Below are 19,283 nucleotides of genomic sequence, written 5' to 3'. Positions count from 1 at the left end.
AGTTGCCTGAGTGCCTAAATGGTCTTTCCTAGAAGCAAATGCCACCATAGCTTGCCATTCTGGGCCCCAGCTGGCCAAACACAAGGAGGAATTTTCTAACAATCCAAGTTGCCTAAGAGTGGTTAAGACCACATTGCCAAGTACTGAAACTCCCTTTCACTAAAGGTATGAGGTCTGTCCAGAAGGTATCCAGCCATGTTCAATGAAAATCAGACATTTATTGAAGAAGCTACAAGGTACAAGAAACATTGTACATAGGACATTGACACCTCAGTCCCCTTCAAAGTAGGCACTATGGGACTCACATAGTTCTCTCAATCACCATCAGATGCCCCATGGTATTTCCCCGAATCTCATTAACAGTCTGAAATTGCTTCCCTTTCAAAGGTGATTTTAGCTTTGGGAAAAGCCAGAAGTCGCAGGGCACCAAATCTGGGCTGTAGGGTGAATGAGTAACTGGGGTGATTTGATGTTTCGACAAAAATTTCTGCACAAGATGGGATACATGAATGGGTACGTTGCCATGATGAAGCTTACAGTCCCAATTTGCCCATAGCTGTGCCCTTCTGAATCATCCAAATAGTTTCCATGGAGGAATGTTCAAGCTTAACGCAAAGTTGGATGCAGCTTCATTGCTCTACTTGCTCAGTCATTTTGAGTGTGACAGCCACACAGTACACATGCTCACTCTGTGGCATCTATTGCCCCCACTGACTACTAGTACAGTGAAGTCCTCATTGTTTATGCATATGCATTCCAGTCCACTCTTCTTGGCTACCAGGTTACATCAATGTCATGCAAACTGTTCTTGTTACATTAACAATGACTGCACTTTTTCCAGAGAGACCTTTTTGTGTGCTTCTATAACCGGAGTTCATTTAGTAAAGTTTAATGACTATTTTTCAGGGATGTTGTCAAAGAGCTACTTGCTCAATGTCCAGTGTTGGACAAGGGGATTTTTCAAGTACCCTCCAATTTCTACCTTAGTTTGTTTATGAAACTTCAGGGAAGGAGAAGAAAGGTCTGGAAGGAGATGATATAAAACAACTATTTTGCCACCCAGATTCTGAGTATTACTACCTATTTATAACTTGTTATGAACAGATTTTTACATTAATCTCATAAATCCCCCCTTTTTTTCCAGTCTGTCTTAGCAAATTTTTATTTCTATGTGGTAATATGGTCGAATAATATTTATCTCCTATTTATCACATTTGTTTTGATATTTTAAAATATAAGATTTACATGATTTAAAAAATCTTTGGTTGAAAGAGAAAATGAGAGTATAAAAATACTAACAGTAGGGAAGCCTAAGGTACTAACTTTCCTCTTAGCCAGATATATTCCTATAGCTTTTGTTAAGTAAATGAAGGTCATGCTAATAAGTTTCAGATACTTATCTAAATAAACTACAATATAATAACTGACAGACATTATAATAGAGTTATAATAGAAAATTATAGAAATATTAGGAAGATTATAATACTAATTAACATTATATACTTTTAAAAGCTTGATAATTATGGCAAATACATCTCATTCTTCATGTAGTTAGGAAGATGTGATAAGCATTTGATTCTTCAATTCAGGCTCCCATATTCACTTTCTTAAATTCTCCTAACAATAGAACATCTTTAAAGAAAATTATTTCCACAATTGAAGCAGGTAAAGTCTCATGGGGTTGTAGGTATTGTTTTATTTTCTTTTTAGAGGGAGTACTTCTTGCCATTGTTGCTGTGTAATACCCCTTGCACTGGGGGAAAATATTTTCTGGATGTCAGAGAAAAAAGAAATTTAGCTCAGTAGAAATTCAGTTGAAGAACACAAGCTCTAGTGCCATCATTCAGCCCTATTTTGTTGCTGATGACTATTACAGTATTGTTACAGCTATTCCATCATTTACAGTTGTCAGGAGACACAGAAAACCTGAGTTTAACAGGATTGCATGTGTGGTTTTATTTGCTGGAATTACAGACCTCTTTTTTTCCTCTTTGTATTTCGTTTCATCAGATAGCCAACATTTTAGCAAAGCCTCTAAATTGTTTTTTAACTAAAAATGTTAAGTATTTCTTTTCTATCAAAGAAATATATGTTCATAGCTTTAAAGGGCAAATAATAAAAATCAATTTTTAATAAAATATAGCTGACCTTGGCAGCCCACACCTTGCATTGCTGAGTACCTCCCCCATCCCCACAAAGTACCAATAGCTTTCAACACATTTAGCTGCTTCTTCCAGAATTTACCATTATCTTTCTAAATTTATTCTATGCCAATATTCCTGGAATTTTCAGTTTTAGGTATTACTTATGGGTGTGTCCTGAACTGTAAAGATTCAGCTTTTATACTGCCATTTCCACCTGCATTGTCTGTTCCCTATTCTCCTAATTTAGTTTGGTTACATTAATATGACTTAGTAAATATTTGTCACAGAGGAGCCATGAATTATTGTTTTTCTTTTTTTTTGTACAAATGCCTCAATTTTTCACTCCCTTGTTTGTTTTCACATATCTGTCATCTGTTCTTCCCCTAAACTTTGTGACAAAGCTGTCAAACAACTCCCAGACATTCAGTCAGGTGCATTTCCCTTGGAGACTTCGTTCCTGTGACCCTCCTCTGCCTCCAGTTCTGACCTGGCAGCTCTCTCACAGGCATCCTGCCATGACCCCCTTTGCCTGCCCTTTGGAAGAAGCTCCTGCTTGATCCCTTGTGTTCCGCGTGGAGGGTTTGCCCCTTCATCTTGTTGGAGCACATCTAGGAGCTTCCTAGTCATGAGAGCTAAATCTCTTCTGATTTTGCATGTCTAAAACTGTATTCATTTCAGTCTTTTATGGTCACAGTTTGGTAACATTTTAATTCAGAAATAATTTTGTTTCGGAATTGAGAAGACCCTGTTGCCTTCTTGTTTCTAGTGTTTCTCTTGAGAAGCCTGATTTCATTCAAGATGTCCAATTCTTCACATGTGATATGATATGTTTTCTTTCTGGAAGCTTTTGAAATCTTCTCTTTATTCCCAGTGATCTGAAATTTCTTGATAATGTTTCTTAGTGTAGTTTTTTCTTGGGGGGTTCCCCTCCTTGTTCATATATAAGGCATTTGATAGGCTGTCTAAATCTCATTTTATTTTTTAAAATATTTTATTTATTTAAGAACTTACACGACTACACTCTAAGAACACAAGGAATCCAATTAAAAATGGGCAAAGGACTTGAACAGACACTTCTCCAAGGAGGACATACAGAAAATCCAAAGACACATGAAACGATGTTCAATATCGCTAGCTATCAGAGAGATGCAAATTAAAACCACAATGAGATATCACTTCACATCAGTCAGAATGGCCATCATAAACAGAGCAACAAACAAATGTTGGAGAGGTTGTGGAGAAAAGGGGTCCCTCGTGCACTGTTGGTGGGACTGAAAACTGGTACAACCACTATGGAAAACAGTATGGAACTTCCTCAGAAAACTAAAAATGGATCTGCCTTTTAACCCAGCAATTCCACTGCTGGGACTTTATCCTAAGAACACTAAAACACCAATCCAAAAGAACCTATGCATCCCAATGTTCATAGCAGCACAATTTACAATAGCTAGATGCTGGGAGCAAACTAGATGCCCATCAGTAAATGAATGGATCAAAAAACTATGGTACATTTACACAACGGAATTCTACGCAGCAGAAAGAAAGAAGAAGGTCCTACCCTTTGCAACAGCATGGATGCAACTGGAAAGAATTATGCTAAGCGAAACAAGCCAGGCAGTGAAAGACAAATACCATATGATCTCACCTTTAACAGGAACCTAAACAACAAAACAAAGAAACAAGCAAAATATATCCAAAGACACAGAAATAGAGGACAGGCTGACAGTGACCAGAGGGGAGAGGTGAGGGAATTTCAGGGCACAATGGGAAGGGTTTACAGGAACAAATTTAAAGGAGACATGGACAAAAACTAGGGGGAGGGTGGAAATGGGAGGGAAGTGGGTAGGGTTGGGTGGGTGGGCTGGATTAGGAGTAAAAGGGAGAAAACTGTACTTGAATAATGATTAAAAAAAATAAAAAATAATAAAAAATAAAAATTTTAGCCCCCCCCCCAAAAATATTTTATTTATTTATATAGAGAAGGGAAGGGATGGAGAAAGAGAAGACAAGATCAATGTGTGGTTGCCTCTCATGTGCCCCCTACTGGGGCCTGGGCCTGCAATCCAGGCATGTGCCTCAACTGGGAATCGAGCTAGCAACCTTTTGCTCTGCAGTCCAGTGCTTAATCCACTGAGCCACACCAGCCAGGGCTAAATCTCATTCTAAAAATGCTAATCCTTTAGTTCTGGAAATTTTTCTGATGTAACTCGTTATCATTTATTTTCCCTTTATTTTCTGTTCTTTCTCTTAAATATCCAGATATTTGGATGTGGGATCTACTGAGCTGATGCTCTAATTTTTAAAAAAATCTGTTTTCTCCTCTATTATCCATCTCTTTGTGAATGATGACATATGATGCATGGAAAGCAGTTGGAAGTATGTAAGTACTGACTGTACTTGTCAGTTTTGTTTCATGTTGGTTTTTCAGTGGAGGATGATACCATTAGTTGTCATTAGTAGGCTTGACTATTTCCCCTGAGATAAACCTTCCATTTTGTTCCTGGAGAGAGATGCTAGCTGCTTATACTCTGGGAGCTGGACAGGGCGAGAGAGTAGGCATCTTATACACTCAGTATGATTTTTTCACTACTTTCAGTCCCTTACTATACTCTTGTTCTGCTTTGTGCCTAGTGTCCTCCAGTCTTGAGTCTCTGGCTCAGTTTTCCCAGAGATTAAAAATCCTTCCTCCTACCTGGGCAGTGGTGATCATCTGGTTGCATAGGAAGAGGGTATACATCTTGGGTGACTATGCTATCTCTCACCCTTCACAGGTATCTGGTACCTGCAATTTTAGAATCGCTTCTCAAGATCTGAAGTGTAAATCTGCTTGCTTTTCCTTGACCTCCCCTCATCGTGTGGTTGGGTTTCAAATTTCTACAGTCTGCTAAGACAGTTACCACTGACATCTGCTTTCCATCTTGAAAAATTTTCTTGCCATCTTTCTTTTGCTCTCCTTGAGGTTTTATACCTTATTTTTATTTCTTTATTACCATTTTATTGAGGCTTCAGAATGAGTGCACATTAAAGCCATGTATTAATCTTCCAAGTAAACTATATCTTTCCTCTCTTTTTTTTTACAGTGAAATATGATAGCTCTGAGTTATCTAGACACTCAGATAAATGTATCAGGTAAGTTTTCCTTCATACAATTCTATGTCAATTTATTTATTAAAAGGACTATTTTCTTAAACTATTTACACTGTCTTTCATAATTGAAATTTTTTTACTCAGAAAAGGAAGTAGACATCTTTCACAATACATGTTTAAAATATCTTCAGGATGAATGTGGAAAGTTGTTCAATTCTTTCTAGACTATTGAATTAATATTGAATGTTACTATATGAACTTGCCTATTCTTTTAATTTTTATTTTTTATTATTGAAGAGAGAAAGTATGTTGTGAACATAATAAGCACAAACCACTATAGAGAGCAAAAATCTAAGCACTTCAGAAGATAGATATTAGAGGAAAGTGGTGAGAGTTAGGGCCGAAGCCACTGGTAGGAGACAACCTGACAATATTGTATCAGTTCAGCCTTGAACACATGAAGGAGGTCAGTATTCTCATCATCAGTTCCTTCAGCATTTCCTTCAGCCTTAATCTAACAGTTAATCAGATGTAGAAAACCAATTAATTGATGTTGAAATAATGTTTACTTCAGCTGAGATTTCCTTGAATAGCCCTGAAGATGAGTAAAATTAAGTGACCCAAGTGGCTTCTGTTTGTAGAAGTGTTGAAAAAATTGCAGGAAGATAACATGATCTAGTGAGTTGGACACTAGTTTGGGATTCGGTAGACAACATTGCTGCCCTTAAACTTGTCAATATGGAGAGAAGTAAGTGACCATCCTGGCACTGAATAGACCCATGATAAACAGGTGCTGAATGCATGAACATCCCTGTAAAATATGAACATCCCTAGATATCACAAAGTTCTTTGAATTTGGAGTGTAATTATTTGTAGTACATGAAGGTACAGTGCCAGCATTTACTAATGAGGCAGTAAGAACAGAACATAAAGACTTCTCTGGTCCCGGTTTCAGAAGGTCCTCTGAACCAAACCAAGGATAAATGAAGCCAGAATCAGGCCTGATCTGCGATGTTCACCTAGTGCTCGCCTGAAATCACTAGAGCAATCTCCAGAACACAAATGATGAAATACGATCTGGATTTCAATGATGCCTAAACTCCCAGTACATAATCAGGCTACAATTTGTTCTGTAGCTGTGAATTCTGATATTCACCCTGATATATACGGGATAAGGCTCAATTCTGTCTAGCTTTTAATTTTTACAATAAGAGTGTTCACAATGAGGTCTTGCAGAAATTCCAAGAGAGAAGCTCTCTTTGTATTGTCATACTAGCACCTCAGGCTAGAATTTTATAATGAGCTGGGAGAACTGACTTGGCTGTAGAAATGATTCCAGAGACATTGCTAGGTGATTGAAACCCTGTTTTTGAAGGGCATAACAAAACTTAGGTGAAGTCCAGTCAACTGGGTAAGAAGAGTATAGTCAGGGGAATCCAGCTGACGTTCAGTAATTGAAGGTGATTTAAGCTTGTGCTGGTCATCTGGGAGGTTTACCCATGGTCTGTAGGATATCATTTGATACAATAAGGGGCAGCCTCTTGGAGAGCAGCTATTTTTTCACTTATTTAAAATGCATTCACTCAACATATGTTCTGTGCTAGGTGCTGTGTTACAGCGTTGGGATTGCACAACTGAATAATACATGATCTCCGACCTCACAAGATTTTTAAGCTAAAATTGGAAACTCTCCTCTGAAGAGGAGACAGCTCTGATGACAAGAGAACAAAATTTGGGGTCTGGGAGAATGATCTAAATATAACTTTAATCAGAACTGACTCAAGCCCTAGCCAGGTAACTCAGTTTGTCAGAGCATCATCCCAACATGCCAAGGTTGTGGGTTCCATCCCTGGTCAGGGCAAATACAGGAATCAATCAATGAATACATAAAAAAGTGGAACAACAAATCTCTCTCTCTCCATCCTCTCCCCTCCTTCCTTTCCTTTTATCTCTCCATCTGCCCCTCCCTCCCCCTCCTAGACCCTAAATTGCGTATGAGCATGGTGTTAGTGAACCAGAAAGAAAGCCACCATAGCTGAAACACAGCAAGGAGAAAAGAAGAGAGGGGTAGGCAATGAGGTAAGAGAAGTCAGTAGGGCCTTATCATTTAGGCCTTTATAAACTAGGTAAGGAATTTCAATTTGATTAGATTAGCCATAGGAATTGGGACACAGTTGCACAGCTTTAAAGAAGGGAAAGATGCCATGAGATTTACATCTTAAAAGGACTGTTCTAATAGCCATGTGGGGAACAGATTGTGAAGAATCTAAGGTGGAAGCAAGGAGAATTATTAGGTTATTTGAGTAAACCAGGGAAGAGATGATGGTGGTTTGGGCTAGGGTTGAGGGCATAGTTGAGGTCATGAGATGTAGAGAGGGAGAAAAGTGGATGAATTTAAGGCTTGGTTTGATTAGATGGAGGGTATCAGAGAAAAATGGAATCAAGAATTATTATTAGATTTTAGTTGGAACTGGATGGGTATTGCTGTCATTTACTGAGATGGGGGAGATTGGGAGAGCATACCACTGCATAAAATCAACTATCCCAGTTGCTGGTGAGAACACAGAGTCACTGGGGCTCCCCTATATCTCTGTAAACATAGCATCATTTGACAATCCCAAAGCCAGCCTAAAAAACAATTCAGAAGTTTCTTGTAACATTAAACATTCACCTACACAGTGATCCAGTGATTTTACTCCTAATAGTTACCTAAGAGAAATTAAAATACATATTACAAAAATACTTGCACACAAATGTTCACAGGAATTTTATTCATTATATCCCAAACTGGAAAAAGCTAAAATGTCCATCAACAGTTGACTATATAAATATATTGTGTTATATTCATAAATGGAATACTATTGGCAATAAAAACGAATGAACTGTTGATAAATGCAAGAACATGGAATGGTAAAGCAGATGTTATACTGAGTAGATAAAAGAATCCAGAGTAATCAAAGGAGCACACACTACATGATTCAATTTATATGAAGTTTTAAGACAGGCAAAACAAATCTATAGTGATAGAAATGAGATCAGTGATTGCACAAAGTGACAAGGGTGATTGGCTGTGAAGGGGAGTAGGCAACTTTCTGGAGTAATGAAAATATTCTATATCTTGTTTGGGCTTGTGGTTGTACAGATGTAGTCTTTTGTCAAAAGTCATTAATCCATATGCTTAAAATATGCATTTTACTGAAGGCAAATTATGCTTTAAGCTAATTTAAAAAAAAACAGTCAACTATCTTTACAACTCTTTTATAAATCTAAACTTATTACAAAGTAAAACAAATTTTTAAAAAGGTATTAAAACTTTTTTCAAAGAATAGAGAAAATGGGTATACTTCTAAATTTCCAAACTCTGATTCTGAAATATGAAATCATTACAAGCAAAAAATTATACACCATTATCTCTTGTAAACACAGATACATAAATCTAACCAAAATCTTAGCAAATTGAATCCACTGACACATAAAAAGTGATAATATGTCATGATTAAGTGGGCTTAATTTCAGGAAAGCCAGGTTGGTTAAATTTGAAAATTCAGTGTAACTCACCATGTTAACCAAATAAAGGAAAAAAACATAAAGTGATCTCAGTAAATCCAGAAAATATATTTGATAAAATTTAACACCTATTCATGATAAAAAAATTATCAGCAAACTAGGAATGGAAGAGAATTCCTTTACTCCAATAAAGGGTATCTACAAAAATCTAATAGCCAACTTCATACTCAAATGTGAAATGTTGAACGCTTTTTCTCCTGAGTTTAGCAACAAGACAAGTATGCCCATCATCACCACTTCTACTTAACACTATACTGGCCAGTGCAATGAAGCAAGAAAAAGAAATAAGTTATAAAGTTTGGAAAGAAGGAAGTAAATTATCTTCATTCACAGAAAACAGGATTATTTACATAAGAAAATCCAAATGAATATACAAAGCTTAAAAATTAATAAATAAATTCAACAACAGCCCTGGATACAAGATAACCATTAACAAGTCAACTAAGTTTTTATATACTAGCCATCAGTACATAGAAAGTGAAATTTTAAAAATACCATTACAACAACAAAATTTAACAAAGATGACTAAGGCAACTATAATGAAAACTGCAAAATAAATCTGGGGGAAATTTTTAAGAACCTAAAGAAATAGACATATACAGTGTTTGTGACTGTGACGAGTCAACATTATTATAATGCCAATTCTTCCCAAATTAATGAACAGATCCAATTCAGTCTCAAAATCTCATCAGTTTTTTTACTGCAAATTAACAAGGTGGTTCTAAAATGTATTTAGAAATACAAAAAATTTAGAATAGCAAGGCAGCCTTGAAGAACAAAGGATTGATACTCCTAGATATCAAGATGTACTAGAATGTTAGAATAAATTTTTCTCTGACTGGATCTTTTTAGGTTCCTATTCCTAAACTAGTCACTATTGTCAGACAGCCCTAAATTCATCAGGCCCTGACTTGGAGCCAGGTATGAGGTCAATTCCATCAGACTGAATGGCATATACAAAATGGGAGAACAAACTAATTATTTGGGGGGCAACCACAATGTCCACTGTGACAACTTTCACATACATGACAATTTTATTGGATCAGAACCTTGATAAGTAAGAGTTTGACAGCACAGAGAGCAAAAGAGTCTCTAGCTAGAACTGCTTGCACAGACACAGAAATGTAATATTATGGCATATGCAGGGTCATCAGGAAGTTCCATGTGATAACACCTCTGGATGTGCGGATGGATGGTGGAAGTAAAGGTTGGAAATGGCTTGATGATGAAGAACCTGGAGTTATATTTGAGTGTTTAGATTTCATCCTATAGAATTAGATAACCAAATTGTGGTTTTCAAATAGAGGCATGATGACCTGGAGTAGGGAGATACTGACATAGAAAAACAATTAGGAAGCTGTTTAGAGTTTGTGGGAGAGAAATAATGAGGTACTTATCTGAGTCAGTTCAGGAAAGCCGCTGACACTGAGGGCTGAGGGGTGCTAAATCCCCTACATGGCTCTTTCTATGGATGACTTCACTGAATGCTCACAAGAAACACTGGAGAAATTCTATCTCTTAATTTTGTAGTTGAGGAAATAGGAGTGAGGGTTTAGGGAGTTTGCCCCAAGTCACACAGCTAATAAGTCACAGTGCCAGAGTGTTTGCAGTCAGGGCAGGTGATTCCACAGCCTGTACTCCTGATACCACATGACTGAATATCCAGAGACATGTAAGGATTTAATCATTAGACTTTGTTATGGCTGAGATGTTGCTTCCCTGAAATATCACTACCACAGTTCTCTTTTCCTCTTAATTATCCTTTGTTTTCTTCTCTGTCTCCTCTTAACTATGAATTGGTTTCTGCTCTTTCTTTTCTAAACACTTAATTACTCTTTTGGAGTTTGTTTTCCCTAATGGCATCATCTATCAACTTTTATGTTGATTTGACCCAAATCTCTTATTTCCAGTCTCAATTTCTCAATCACACTCCTAAAGGTCATCACCTAAAACCTGTGTTTAAAATTAAACTCATATTTTACTTCAGTTTCTCTAGACACTTTCTATTAATAGCAAAACTAACCAGTCTTCTGGGCTTTAGGAGAATATGTGACCCTCAAATTCCTTCACCTTTCACACCCTATCAGGCAACCAGTCCAGTCAATTCTTTACCATTGATTCATCTTCTCCCCTTTGTAACCTTTGCTCCCACCCTTGTAGTAGCTCTCCGTATCTCTTGCCTGAATTATCACATTTGTTTAATTTCCCATATAATCCACCCTGCATACTAATGCCAGAAAAAAAAACCTTACATACTGATTTCATAATTTGCTTGCCTTATTCGAGAACTTCTGATTGCTCTCCATCACCTAATATATCAAGATTACTGAATCAACTAATCCATTCTCTGCCTAAGCCAAAATAAAAGACCCTGCAATGCCCAGTTTCACTTCTTTCATCAAATTCCAAGGCCTCTGGAATTGGAACTCTCCACTCTAGTCAATTATCTTGGTACTATCATCTCTTTCCCCAACCTCTTCTGTATGTACATTATGTACACATGATGCTTCTCCCCATATGAGCTATTTACTGCTAATAATGTTCCCCTGGCCTAAAATGCCTCTTCCCTTGGCTTCAGGTCCATATTCCAAGTGACACTTTGCCTAATGTCTCCAAAGCAAAGCTATATCTCCCTCTTCCAACATTTCCTGCTTACTGCCATGGCCATCATAGTCTCCAAATGGCTGTGTTAAGTGATGTAACACTTGATGATGTTAATATGTAAAGCTATTCTATTTACTAGTCCAGGAATACATCTTATTTTCCCATAAAAATCATGTCTTCTACTTTTTCATATTCAGTATGCCAATGATAATGCTCAATAAAGTCCTGCTACTGCTTGAAACTGTAAACTCGTGTATTTCTTATACTGTGTATATGCTTATAAACTTAGCAGTTTATCTGAATAGTAGTAAAATAGTTACTATTCTCTTATTTTAAGTGGCTGTTTCCTTTACAGAATTGAAAATGCAAATATTCCCAAGTGTTTAAGGCATTCTGCTTTGTATATTCAAACTATACTAAAGTTATACCTTCTAGGGTAATATTTTTAATTATTCTGGGGAAAGAAAAGAAAGCCCCTGAAGGCTAACAGTTTGAAATTGAACAGGACACTGTTGGGAAGGGAGAGGGTCAGGGGTCATCGTCAAACAGACAAAAAACAATGGAGACGATTGTGCCTGAAGATCGTGTATTTTTTTTCACGAGACAGTGTGTTGACAGTTTCCTTCCTCTTGGGTCATTGTTGTCTGCTAAATGATCTGTGACAGCAAATTGATCACAAGCTTTTTCATGCAGGAAATATAATGCAGCCTTTCATTTTGTTACCTCCATTGCCAAACGCCGAAACATTTCTTTGGGAAATTAATGTTAGTTTAGTATATCATTTAGTAGTGGAAAGCACTGCATGTAGCTCTGGAAGCAATAATAGTAGTGATTAATTTATCTTCACCAAGTTTCAGGTTTCTACTTATATGTGATTGCAAAGTAATAACACATTTTAAAATGTTAGTCTTAAAATTGGGTGTCTGTAATTATCATTTAAATAGACAAATGCATTAACACATTTAGATATTGAGCCATTCATTTCAAAATTTAGTCAAATATTGCCTTTAAACCACCTATAAAAATTAGTGCCAGTAGATATATTCTAACTGAAAAGTTGCTTCTTCCTCTAAACAGCTAGGAACTTAAAATGGAACACAGACATAAGGTCTTTTACATTTGATGTTTAAACATCTAAGCCAGTCAATCGGTGATTTCCCATGTCTGAAAAATAGCACAAAGTAATGTTTTGTTTGTAGAATGTTGAAAATGTCTGCAATGGAAAAGCTTGTAGAAAAATACATTGGAAAGGCAGTTATTTAAGAGAGTATTTCACAATTCCTGTTTAATACTTTATAACAATCTTTGCTTTCCCATCAGGACATAGTTTTAGCACTGGGAAGGAAAAATTCAGGTAGGAACCATTGAAAAGAGTTGTTTCCTCTTTTAAAAATGGCCAGATTCAGTGTCAAAATTAAACTAAGCTCAATTCTAGTGTTTCATTTATCATCATAGTAAAAAAGAAATAAAGGTGATTTTACTAAAATTTGGCATAGAGCCCTGACCAGTGAGGTTCAGTTGGTTGGATGTCATCCCGCAAACTGAAAGGTCACGGGTTTGATTCCCGGTCAGGGCACATGCCTAGGTTGTGAGTTCAGTCCCTATGTGGATGTGTGAGAGAGGCAACCGATTGATGTTTCTCTCTCACATCGATGTTTCTCCCTGTCTTTCTCCTTACCTTCCCCTCTCTCTAAACACAAATAAATAATTTTCTAAAATTTGGCATAGAAATTTAAGAAAGTTATTTATTATAGATAGAAAATGTACAGGTAGTTGGCCATAAAAGACAAATAACCTGACTCTATATTTTTCTTTTTATAATATACACATGGGTGCACATTTACATGTATTATTGAAAAATTACTTGGACAGGTTTCTTTTTTGTGATTTCTGTATATTAGTGGAGGAATTAGTGTGTTTGATTTGTTAACTACAAATCGGTTCAATGTCTTGTGACAAAATATTGTCTGAAACAGTTCACTCTGATAAAATAATTTAGATAAACAAACTTGCAAACTACTTATTGTCTGATTTTAATTTATATTTTCAGATCAATTAAAATCTCATTTGATGATTACTACGAGCCATGCCCTGAAATAGCCACATCAAAAGCTGCAGAATGTTACAGAACTCCATGTGAGGTAATCTAGTCTTGTTCTGTGTCCTTTTGGTATATATTAATCTCTTAATTATCCTGTTTGTCTTGCTTTTTAAGACTCATTGACATATTTGAAATTTGAAGGTGATAAACTTCTCTGTTTGCTCTATATACTAATCATTAACTTAATTTAGTTCCTCTTTGGTATAGTGCCTTGAACTGAAGTCTGATTAAAATCTAGAAAAAAATACAGGCAACTGGAGGAATAAATAATGAAGTTCTCAATTTTATGAGGTTTACTTCACACCCTTCTCCCCAGAAAGAGGCTTTCATAGCAGGAGGAATCTTTTTGATTCTAAACACTAATTATCCTCAAAGTCAGAGAAAGTATTAAGTAGAAACACAGCAAAAAAAAAAAAACCCAAACATATGAAACCTGGGGCTGTCAGTTACATCAACCTAAAGCAAAATCTGTTACCATCATGCATTAGGAATTAGAAAGACAGAAATGGGAGAGCTGGACAACTTCCTAGTTTCATTTAATCAAATATTTAGAGTACCATTTCATTATTTGGATCACAGTAAGTTATCCATTCTACACACATTTACTGGGAAATGATTTCGCTTCACCTGTTCTACTGAATGGTGCATTCTGAAGTTACAGTGATTCCCAATTCCCAGATTCAGTGATTATTTTTTACTCTTTATCTTGCACTCTCATCAGCTATGCTGTCCTTGTGTTAGATGACACCATGTACATCTACAGTTTTCCTCCTACCTTACTAGTGCTTCTCTGCCCCTTCCCTTAGAAAAAAGTTCATTTCAGTCCACTCTACCAAAAGACTTCATCCACCACCTTGGTTTTCATTAGCCTACCTTCCAGTAAGTCCTGAAGCCTCCTCACTAAGCCAGGCCCTCTGATGAATTCTGCATGCATACTTAAATCTGTGCATTTATTTTTGTACCTCTCACCCATATGTGTTCAGGCATCTCATACTTAAGAGGTCCCAAAGTGAATTCATTATTTTGCCCTAAAACTTATCCTTTATTACCTCTCTTAGTTAGTGTAGATCACTATTATTGCATTTACTTGCCTGAACCAGAATCACAGAAGTTTCCTAGACCTCTTTGTCTCCCTCATTAAGCCTTGTTGATTTTATCTCCTGCATCATGAATGTTTTCCCTCCATCTCACCCTACCCCACACCATTGCCTTAACTTGTGGTCTCATCAAATTTCTTCTCATCATTGTGATGGTGTTGTAACTGGTCTCAATAAAACAAAATACCACACACACACAAAAGCTTCCTTTTTTAAGGCACAAATTATAGCAAGAAGTACTACTAAGCTTAACAAATATTAAAAACAAGTTAGATCAATAACTTCTAAGAAAGTACACGTTCTTTTGGGATATTGGTTATTTATTTTGTGACTAAATATTACCTTCTTCACTCACTCATGGATTAGTGGTTAAGAAAATAATTTAAGGTGTTTTAAGAAACACAGTCTTTAGTAGCTCTATCAGCATAAAAAATTTTATTTTATTTTTTCAAATATATTTTATTGATTATGCTATTATAGTTGTCCCATTTTTTCTCCCCTTTATTCTCCTGCTCCCTGTACCCTGCCTCCCATCATCATTCCCTCACCTTAGCTCATGTCCATGGTCATACATGTAAGTTCTTTGGCTTCTCCATTTCCCATACTATTCTTAACCACCCCCCTGTCTATTTTGTAACTACCATTTATTCTTCTTATTCCCTGTATCTTTTCCCTCATTCTCCCCTTTGCCCCTCCCCACTGATAACCCTCCATGTGATCTCTATTTCTATTAATCTGTTCCTGTTCTAGTTGTTTGCTTAGTTCATTTTTGTTTTTGGCTTTTTTTTCAGATTCAGTTGTTGATACTTGTGAATTTGTTCTCATTTTACTGTTCATATTTTTTATCTTCTTCTATTTATTAGATAAGTCCCTTTAACATTTCATGTAATAAGGGCTGGGTGATGATGAACTCCTTTATCTTGACCTTATTTGGGAAGCACTTTATCTGCCCTTCCATTCTAAATGTTAGCTTTGCTGGATAGAGAAATCTTGGATGTAGGTCCTTGCCTTTCATGACTTTGAATACTTCTTTCCAGCCCCTTCTTGCCTGCAAGATTTCTTTTGAGAAATCCGCTGATAGTCTGATGGAAACTCCTTTGTAGGTAACTGTCTCCTTTTCTCTTGCTGCTTTTGAGATTCTCTTCTTATCTTTAATCTTGGGTAATGTAATTATGATCTCCTTTGCTGTGTGCTTCCTTGGGTCCAACTTCTTTGGGACTCTCTGAGCTTCCTAGACTTCCTGGAAGTCTATTTCCTTTGCCAGAATGGGGAAGTTTTCCTTCATTATGTTTTCAAATAAGTTTTCCATTTCTTGCTCTTCCTCTTGTCCTTCTGGCACCCCTATGATTTGGATGTTGGAATGTCTAAAGTTGTTCCAGAGGTTCCTAAGCCACTCCTCATTTTTTTGGAATTGTTGTTTCTTCATTCTGTTCTGATTGAATGTTTATTTCTTCCTTTTGCTCCAAACCATTGATTTGAGTCCTGGTTTCCTTCCCTTCACTGTTGATTCCCTGTGCATTTTCCTTTATTTCATTTTTCATAACCTTCACTTTTTCCTCTATTTGAGTGCAACCACACTCAATCAGTTCTGTAAGCATCCTGATTACCAGTGTTTCGAACTCTGCATCTGATAGCATCTGATAGGCTATCTCTTCATCGTTTAGTTGTATTTTTTGGAGCTTTGATCTATTCTTTCATTTGGACCATATTTCTTTGTCTCGTCACTCCTGTTACACAGTAAGGGGCAGAGCCTTAGGTTTTAGCCAGGGTCGGCAACTCACTTTGCTGCGTTGTGATGCTGTATGTGTGGGAAGGGGTCTGAGAGGGAACAATGCTTCTTGCTTAGCTCTCAGCTGGCTTTCAGTCACTTCCCTCACTACTCACAAGAAAATTGGGCCCTTTTGGTGCTGATTCCTGGGTGGATACTTTTGTGTACATTCCAGGACTCTCCAGTGAACTCTCCTGTGAGGCTGGGAGTTTCTCCTGCTGCCTCAACCCCCGTAGGTTTTTTCAGTCAGAGGTTTTCAGTCTTTATTCCTGGGTTATGTGGTCTGTCTTGCTCCCCAGTTGTTCTTCCTGGTTTATCCTCATGCAAATATGTGACCGCCTGCTCTGCCAGCTGCCACCTCATCCAGTACTCCAGCTGCCACCTTGTCACATGTTCTCTCCACCCTGGCTACTCATCTCCACCCCTTCTATGGGTCTGGATGAATATTCTTTAACTCCTTTGTTGACAGACTTCCATACAGTTTAATTTTCTTGGAATTCTGGTTTTTTTAATTTTAAATGTATTGTTATCCTTCTTTTGGTTGTGCAAGAAGGCAAAGTATATCTACCTATGCCTCCATCTTGGCCAGACAGAACTTTATTATTTTTGATAGCACAGTACACAAATGTTTACTGCACTTCAGACATTAGTGGTTGGGTGTTGCTCAGTCAATTCAGCAAACATCTTCAGTGCCTACTATGTGTGAGGCACCAAGGAGCTCAGATGCATTCCTGGAGGGAATAACCCTTAACATACAGGTATCAGGAGGCAATTGACATAGTCTAGGGAATGACTCAGTACCCAGCCCAAAACCAAAACCAAAAACCAAACTGATAGGTATAGGATAGCGCCTTATGGAATAACAAGAATATATAAACAGACATTTGGAGACTCCAAACTGCTAGAGAAAAAAATAATTGAAGCACATGCCAAAACTTAGCAAAATTTGGAAATGATTTTTTTGCAATAAAGAACAATTTAAATATGGAAGGATAATGAATCACCGATGACTGCAGTTTCTTCTTCAAAAGAGTTTGATATCAAAATGTTTAATTTGGTTCTTGTTTCTGTGTCTGTCACTAACCTAGTATGTAATTTATCCCTCTTTGTGAAGGCAATAGCTGGTAATGGTTACCTCTGGCCCAGAAGAATTTCTGAGACTTTGATTCTAGCCCTTGGTGCAATATTTCACAATCACCTTGCCTTTTCTTCCCCCAGGGATTTGTTATAAGAATGTTTCAAGACTTTTCCTTCAATAATAACCAGCACAATTTAAAAAATAAATGTAAACCTTACATCTGCTGCTGGCCGTTTTGTCTTTGGATAATTCAGCTGGATGAGATCCAGTACTATTTTTTTTAATGACCTAATTTCCTAGCAATAATAAAGATGAAGCTTTTAGATTATATTGTAGAATGCTTCTTCAACTACTCAGAAATAAAAGGGAAACTTCTAATAACTTCATTTTCTGCAGTTACACTCTTATCACTGGAAACATTATTAAGCTCTTTTGCATATTTTTAAAAGATTGTTATTTTATGAACAGTGATGAGTGGTTATATTTGATTGTGGGTAATAACTCCTTTCTGTATCTTTGTGCCACATATCTACCCATAGTCATGTGTGCCACAATAACAGTGAGTTCAATCTTATGTAACATTGTTTACAGAGTGTGCTCTGTTTTATGTTTTCTAATCACTCTAATGTTATTTTCTAGTTTACTTATCAACATCTAATACATGTCATGCCCAGTGATGTATCAACCTTATGAGCTAGGCATTATTGTTATTACTTGGTTTTACAAATGAGAAAACCAAGACCAAAGGAAGCCAAGTGATTTTACCTAAGATCACACATGTAAGAGGGAATATTATGTATTAGTAAAGAGTGTAAATTCTGGAGCCAGATTGCTGAAGTTTAATCCTGACTCTGCCATTTACTAGCTATGTGACCTTCAGTAAATTTTTTAACCCCTCTGGGTCCCAGTTCCTTTGTCTGTAAAAAAGAATAATTGTAGCACACACCTCATAGCATTTACAATGGCACCTAGTACACACTGAGTGTTCAATAAGCATGGTTATTATTAATTAGTGCAGATGGACTGTGGCCCAAGGACTTGAACCAGATCCTCTGACTCCATCTTTGTTGTTTCCTATCAGTCTGTACTGCTTTTATAATATGATACAAAATATTTATTTCTTTATAGCCTGAAACTTAAGTTCAAACTCTGAAGAATATGCAGTTCATTTTTTAATAACTGTAATTATTAGTTCATAATCATAGGCAGTCATGTGGGAAAACAAATGGATGATCCACTGTTCTCTGGCCATCACCATAGAAAGGCAAATTAAAAGTTTGGCAGAGAACAAACCACTACATCTGGTTGTGGGCAACAGCACCTTAACGACAGAGTATAATCCCCATAAGGAAATGTTTATGTTAGAGGAAAAGAATTCCTTCAGACCAGTGTACCCTGTAATATTGAGCGGAGGCTTCCTGATGTTTGCTGTCATCAAGACAGACCAAACAGCCTGAAGCATCCTGGGGATGCTTGCTTTCACTCTAGGAGACTTTCATTTTTTGAATCTTTGAGCCAGAAATAAGGGCAAGTGTCTCCAAACTATATTTAGATACAAGAGGCAGTGTCATCTAATTTCCATGCATGGTTCTAAGTCTTGACTGCTCATTAGAACCACCAGAGGAGCTTGTAAAAATTCCCACTTAAAGGGCACACCCCCAGACCAATTACATGAAGATCTCTGGGATCAGGGCTAGGCAGCAGTAGCTTTAAAAGATCCTCAGGTGATTACAATGTGCAACCAAGTTTGGAAAGGCTCTAGCAGGCAGACTATAATGTCAGAAGTTAGAGGCTCCTCAGCCCTGTACTAGTTTGCCGCATACAGTGAAGTGAACTT

General features: G+C 37.0%; 1 protein-coding gene across 1 annotated transcript in view; it reads left to right on the top strand.

The window, feature by feature from the left end:
* The window catches only part of UBE2U (ubiquitin conjugating enzyme E2 U), a 61,921-nt gene that overhangs the window by 19,690 nt on the left and 22,948 nt on the right, over positions 1–19,283 (top strand). Inside the window, 2 exon segments of the mRNA XM_045835575.1 lie at positions 5,225–5,273; positions 13,453–13,538. Coding sequence (XP_045691531.1) covers positions 5,225–5,273; positions 13,453–13,538 — 135 coding nt within the window.

The sequence above is a fragment of the Phyllostomus hastatus genome, unplaced genomic scaffold, assembly GCF_019186645.2.
Source record: "Phyllostomus hastatus isolate PE091 unplaced genomic scaffold, TTU_PhHast_1.1 phas_contig_209, whole genome shotgun sequence".
Lineage (NCBI taxonomy): Eukaryota > Metazoa > Chordata > Mammalia > Chiroptera > Phyllostomidae > Phyllostomus > Phyllostomus hastatus.
Note: the sequence above shows the minus strand (reverse complement) of the source record. Positions and strands in the feature narration are given on the sequence as shown.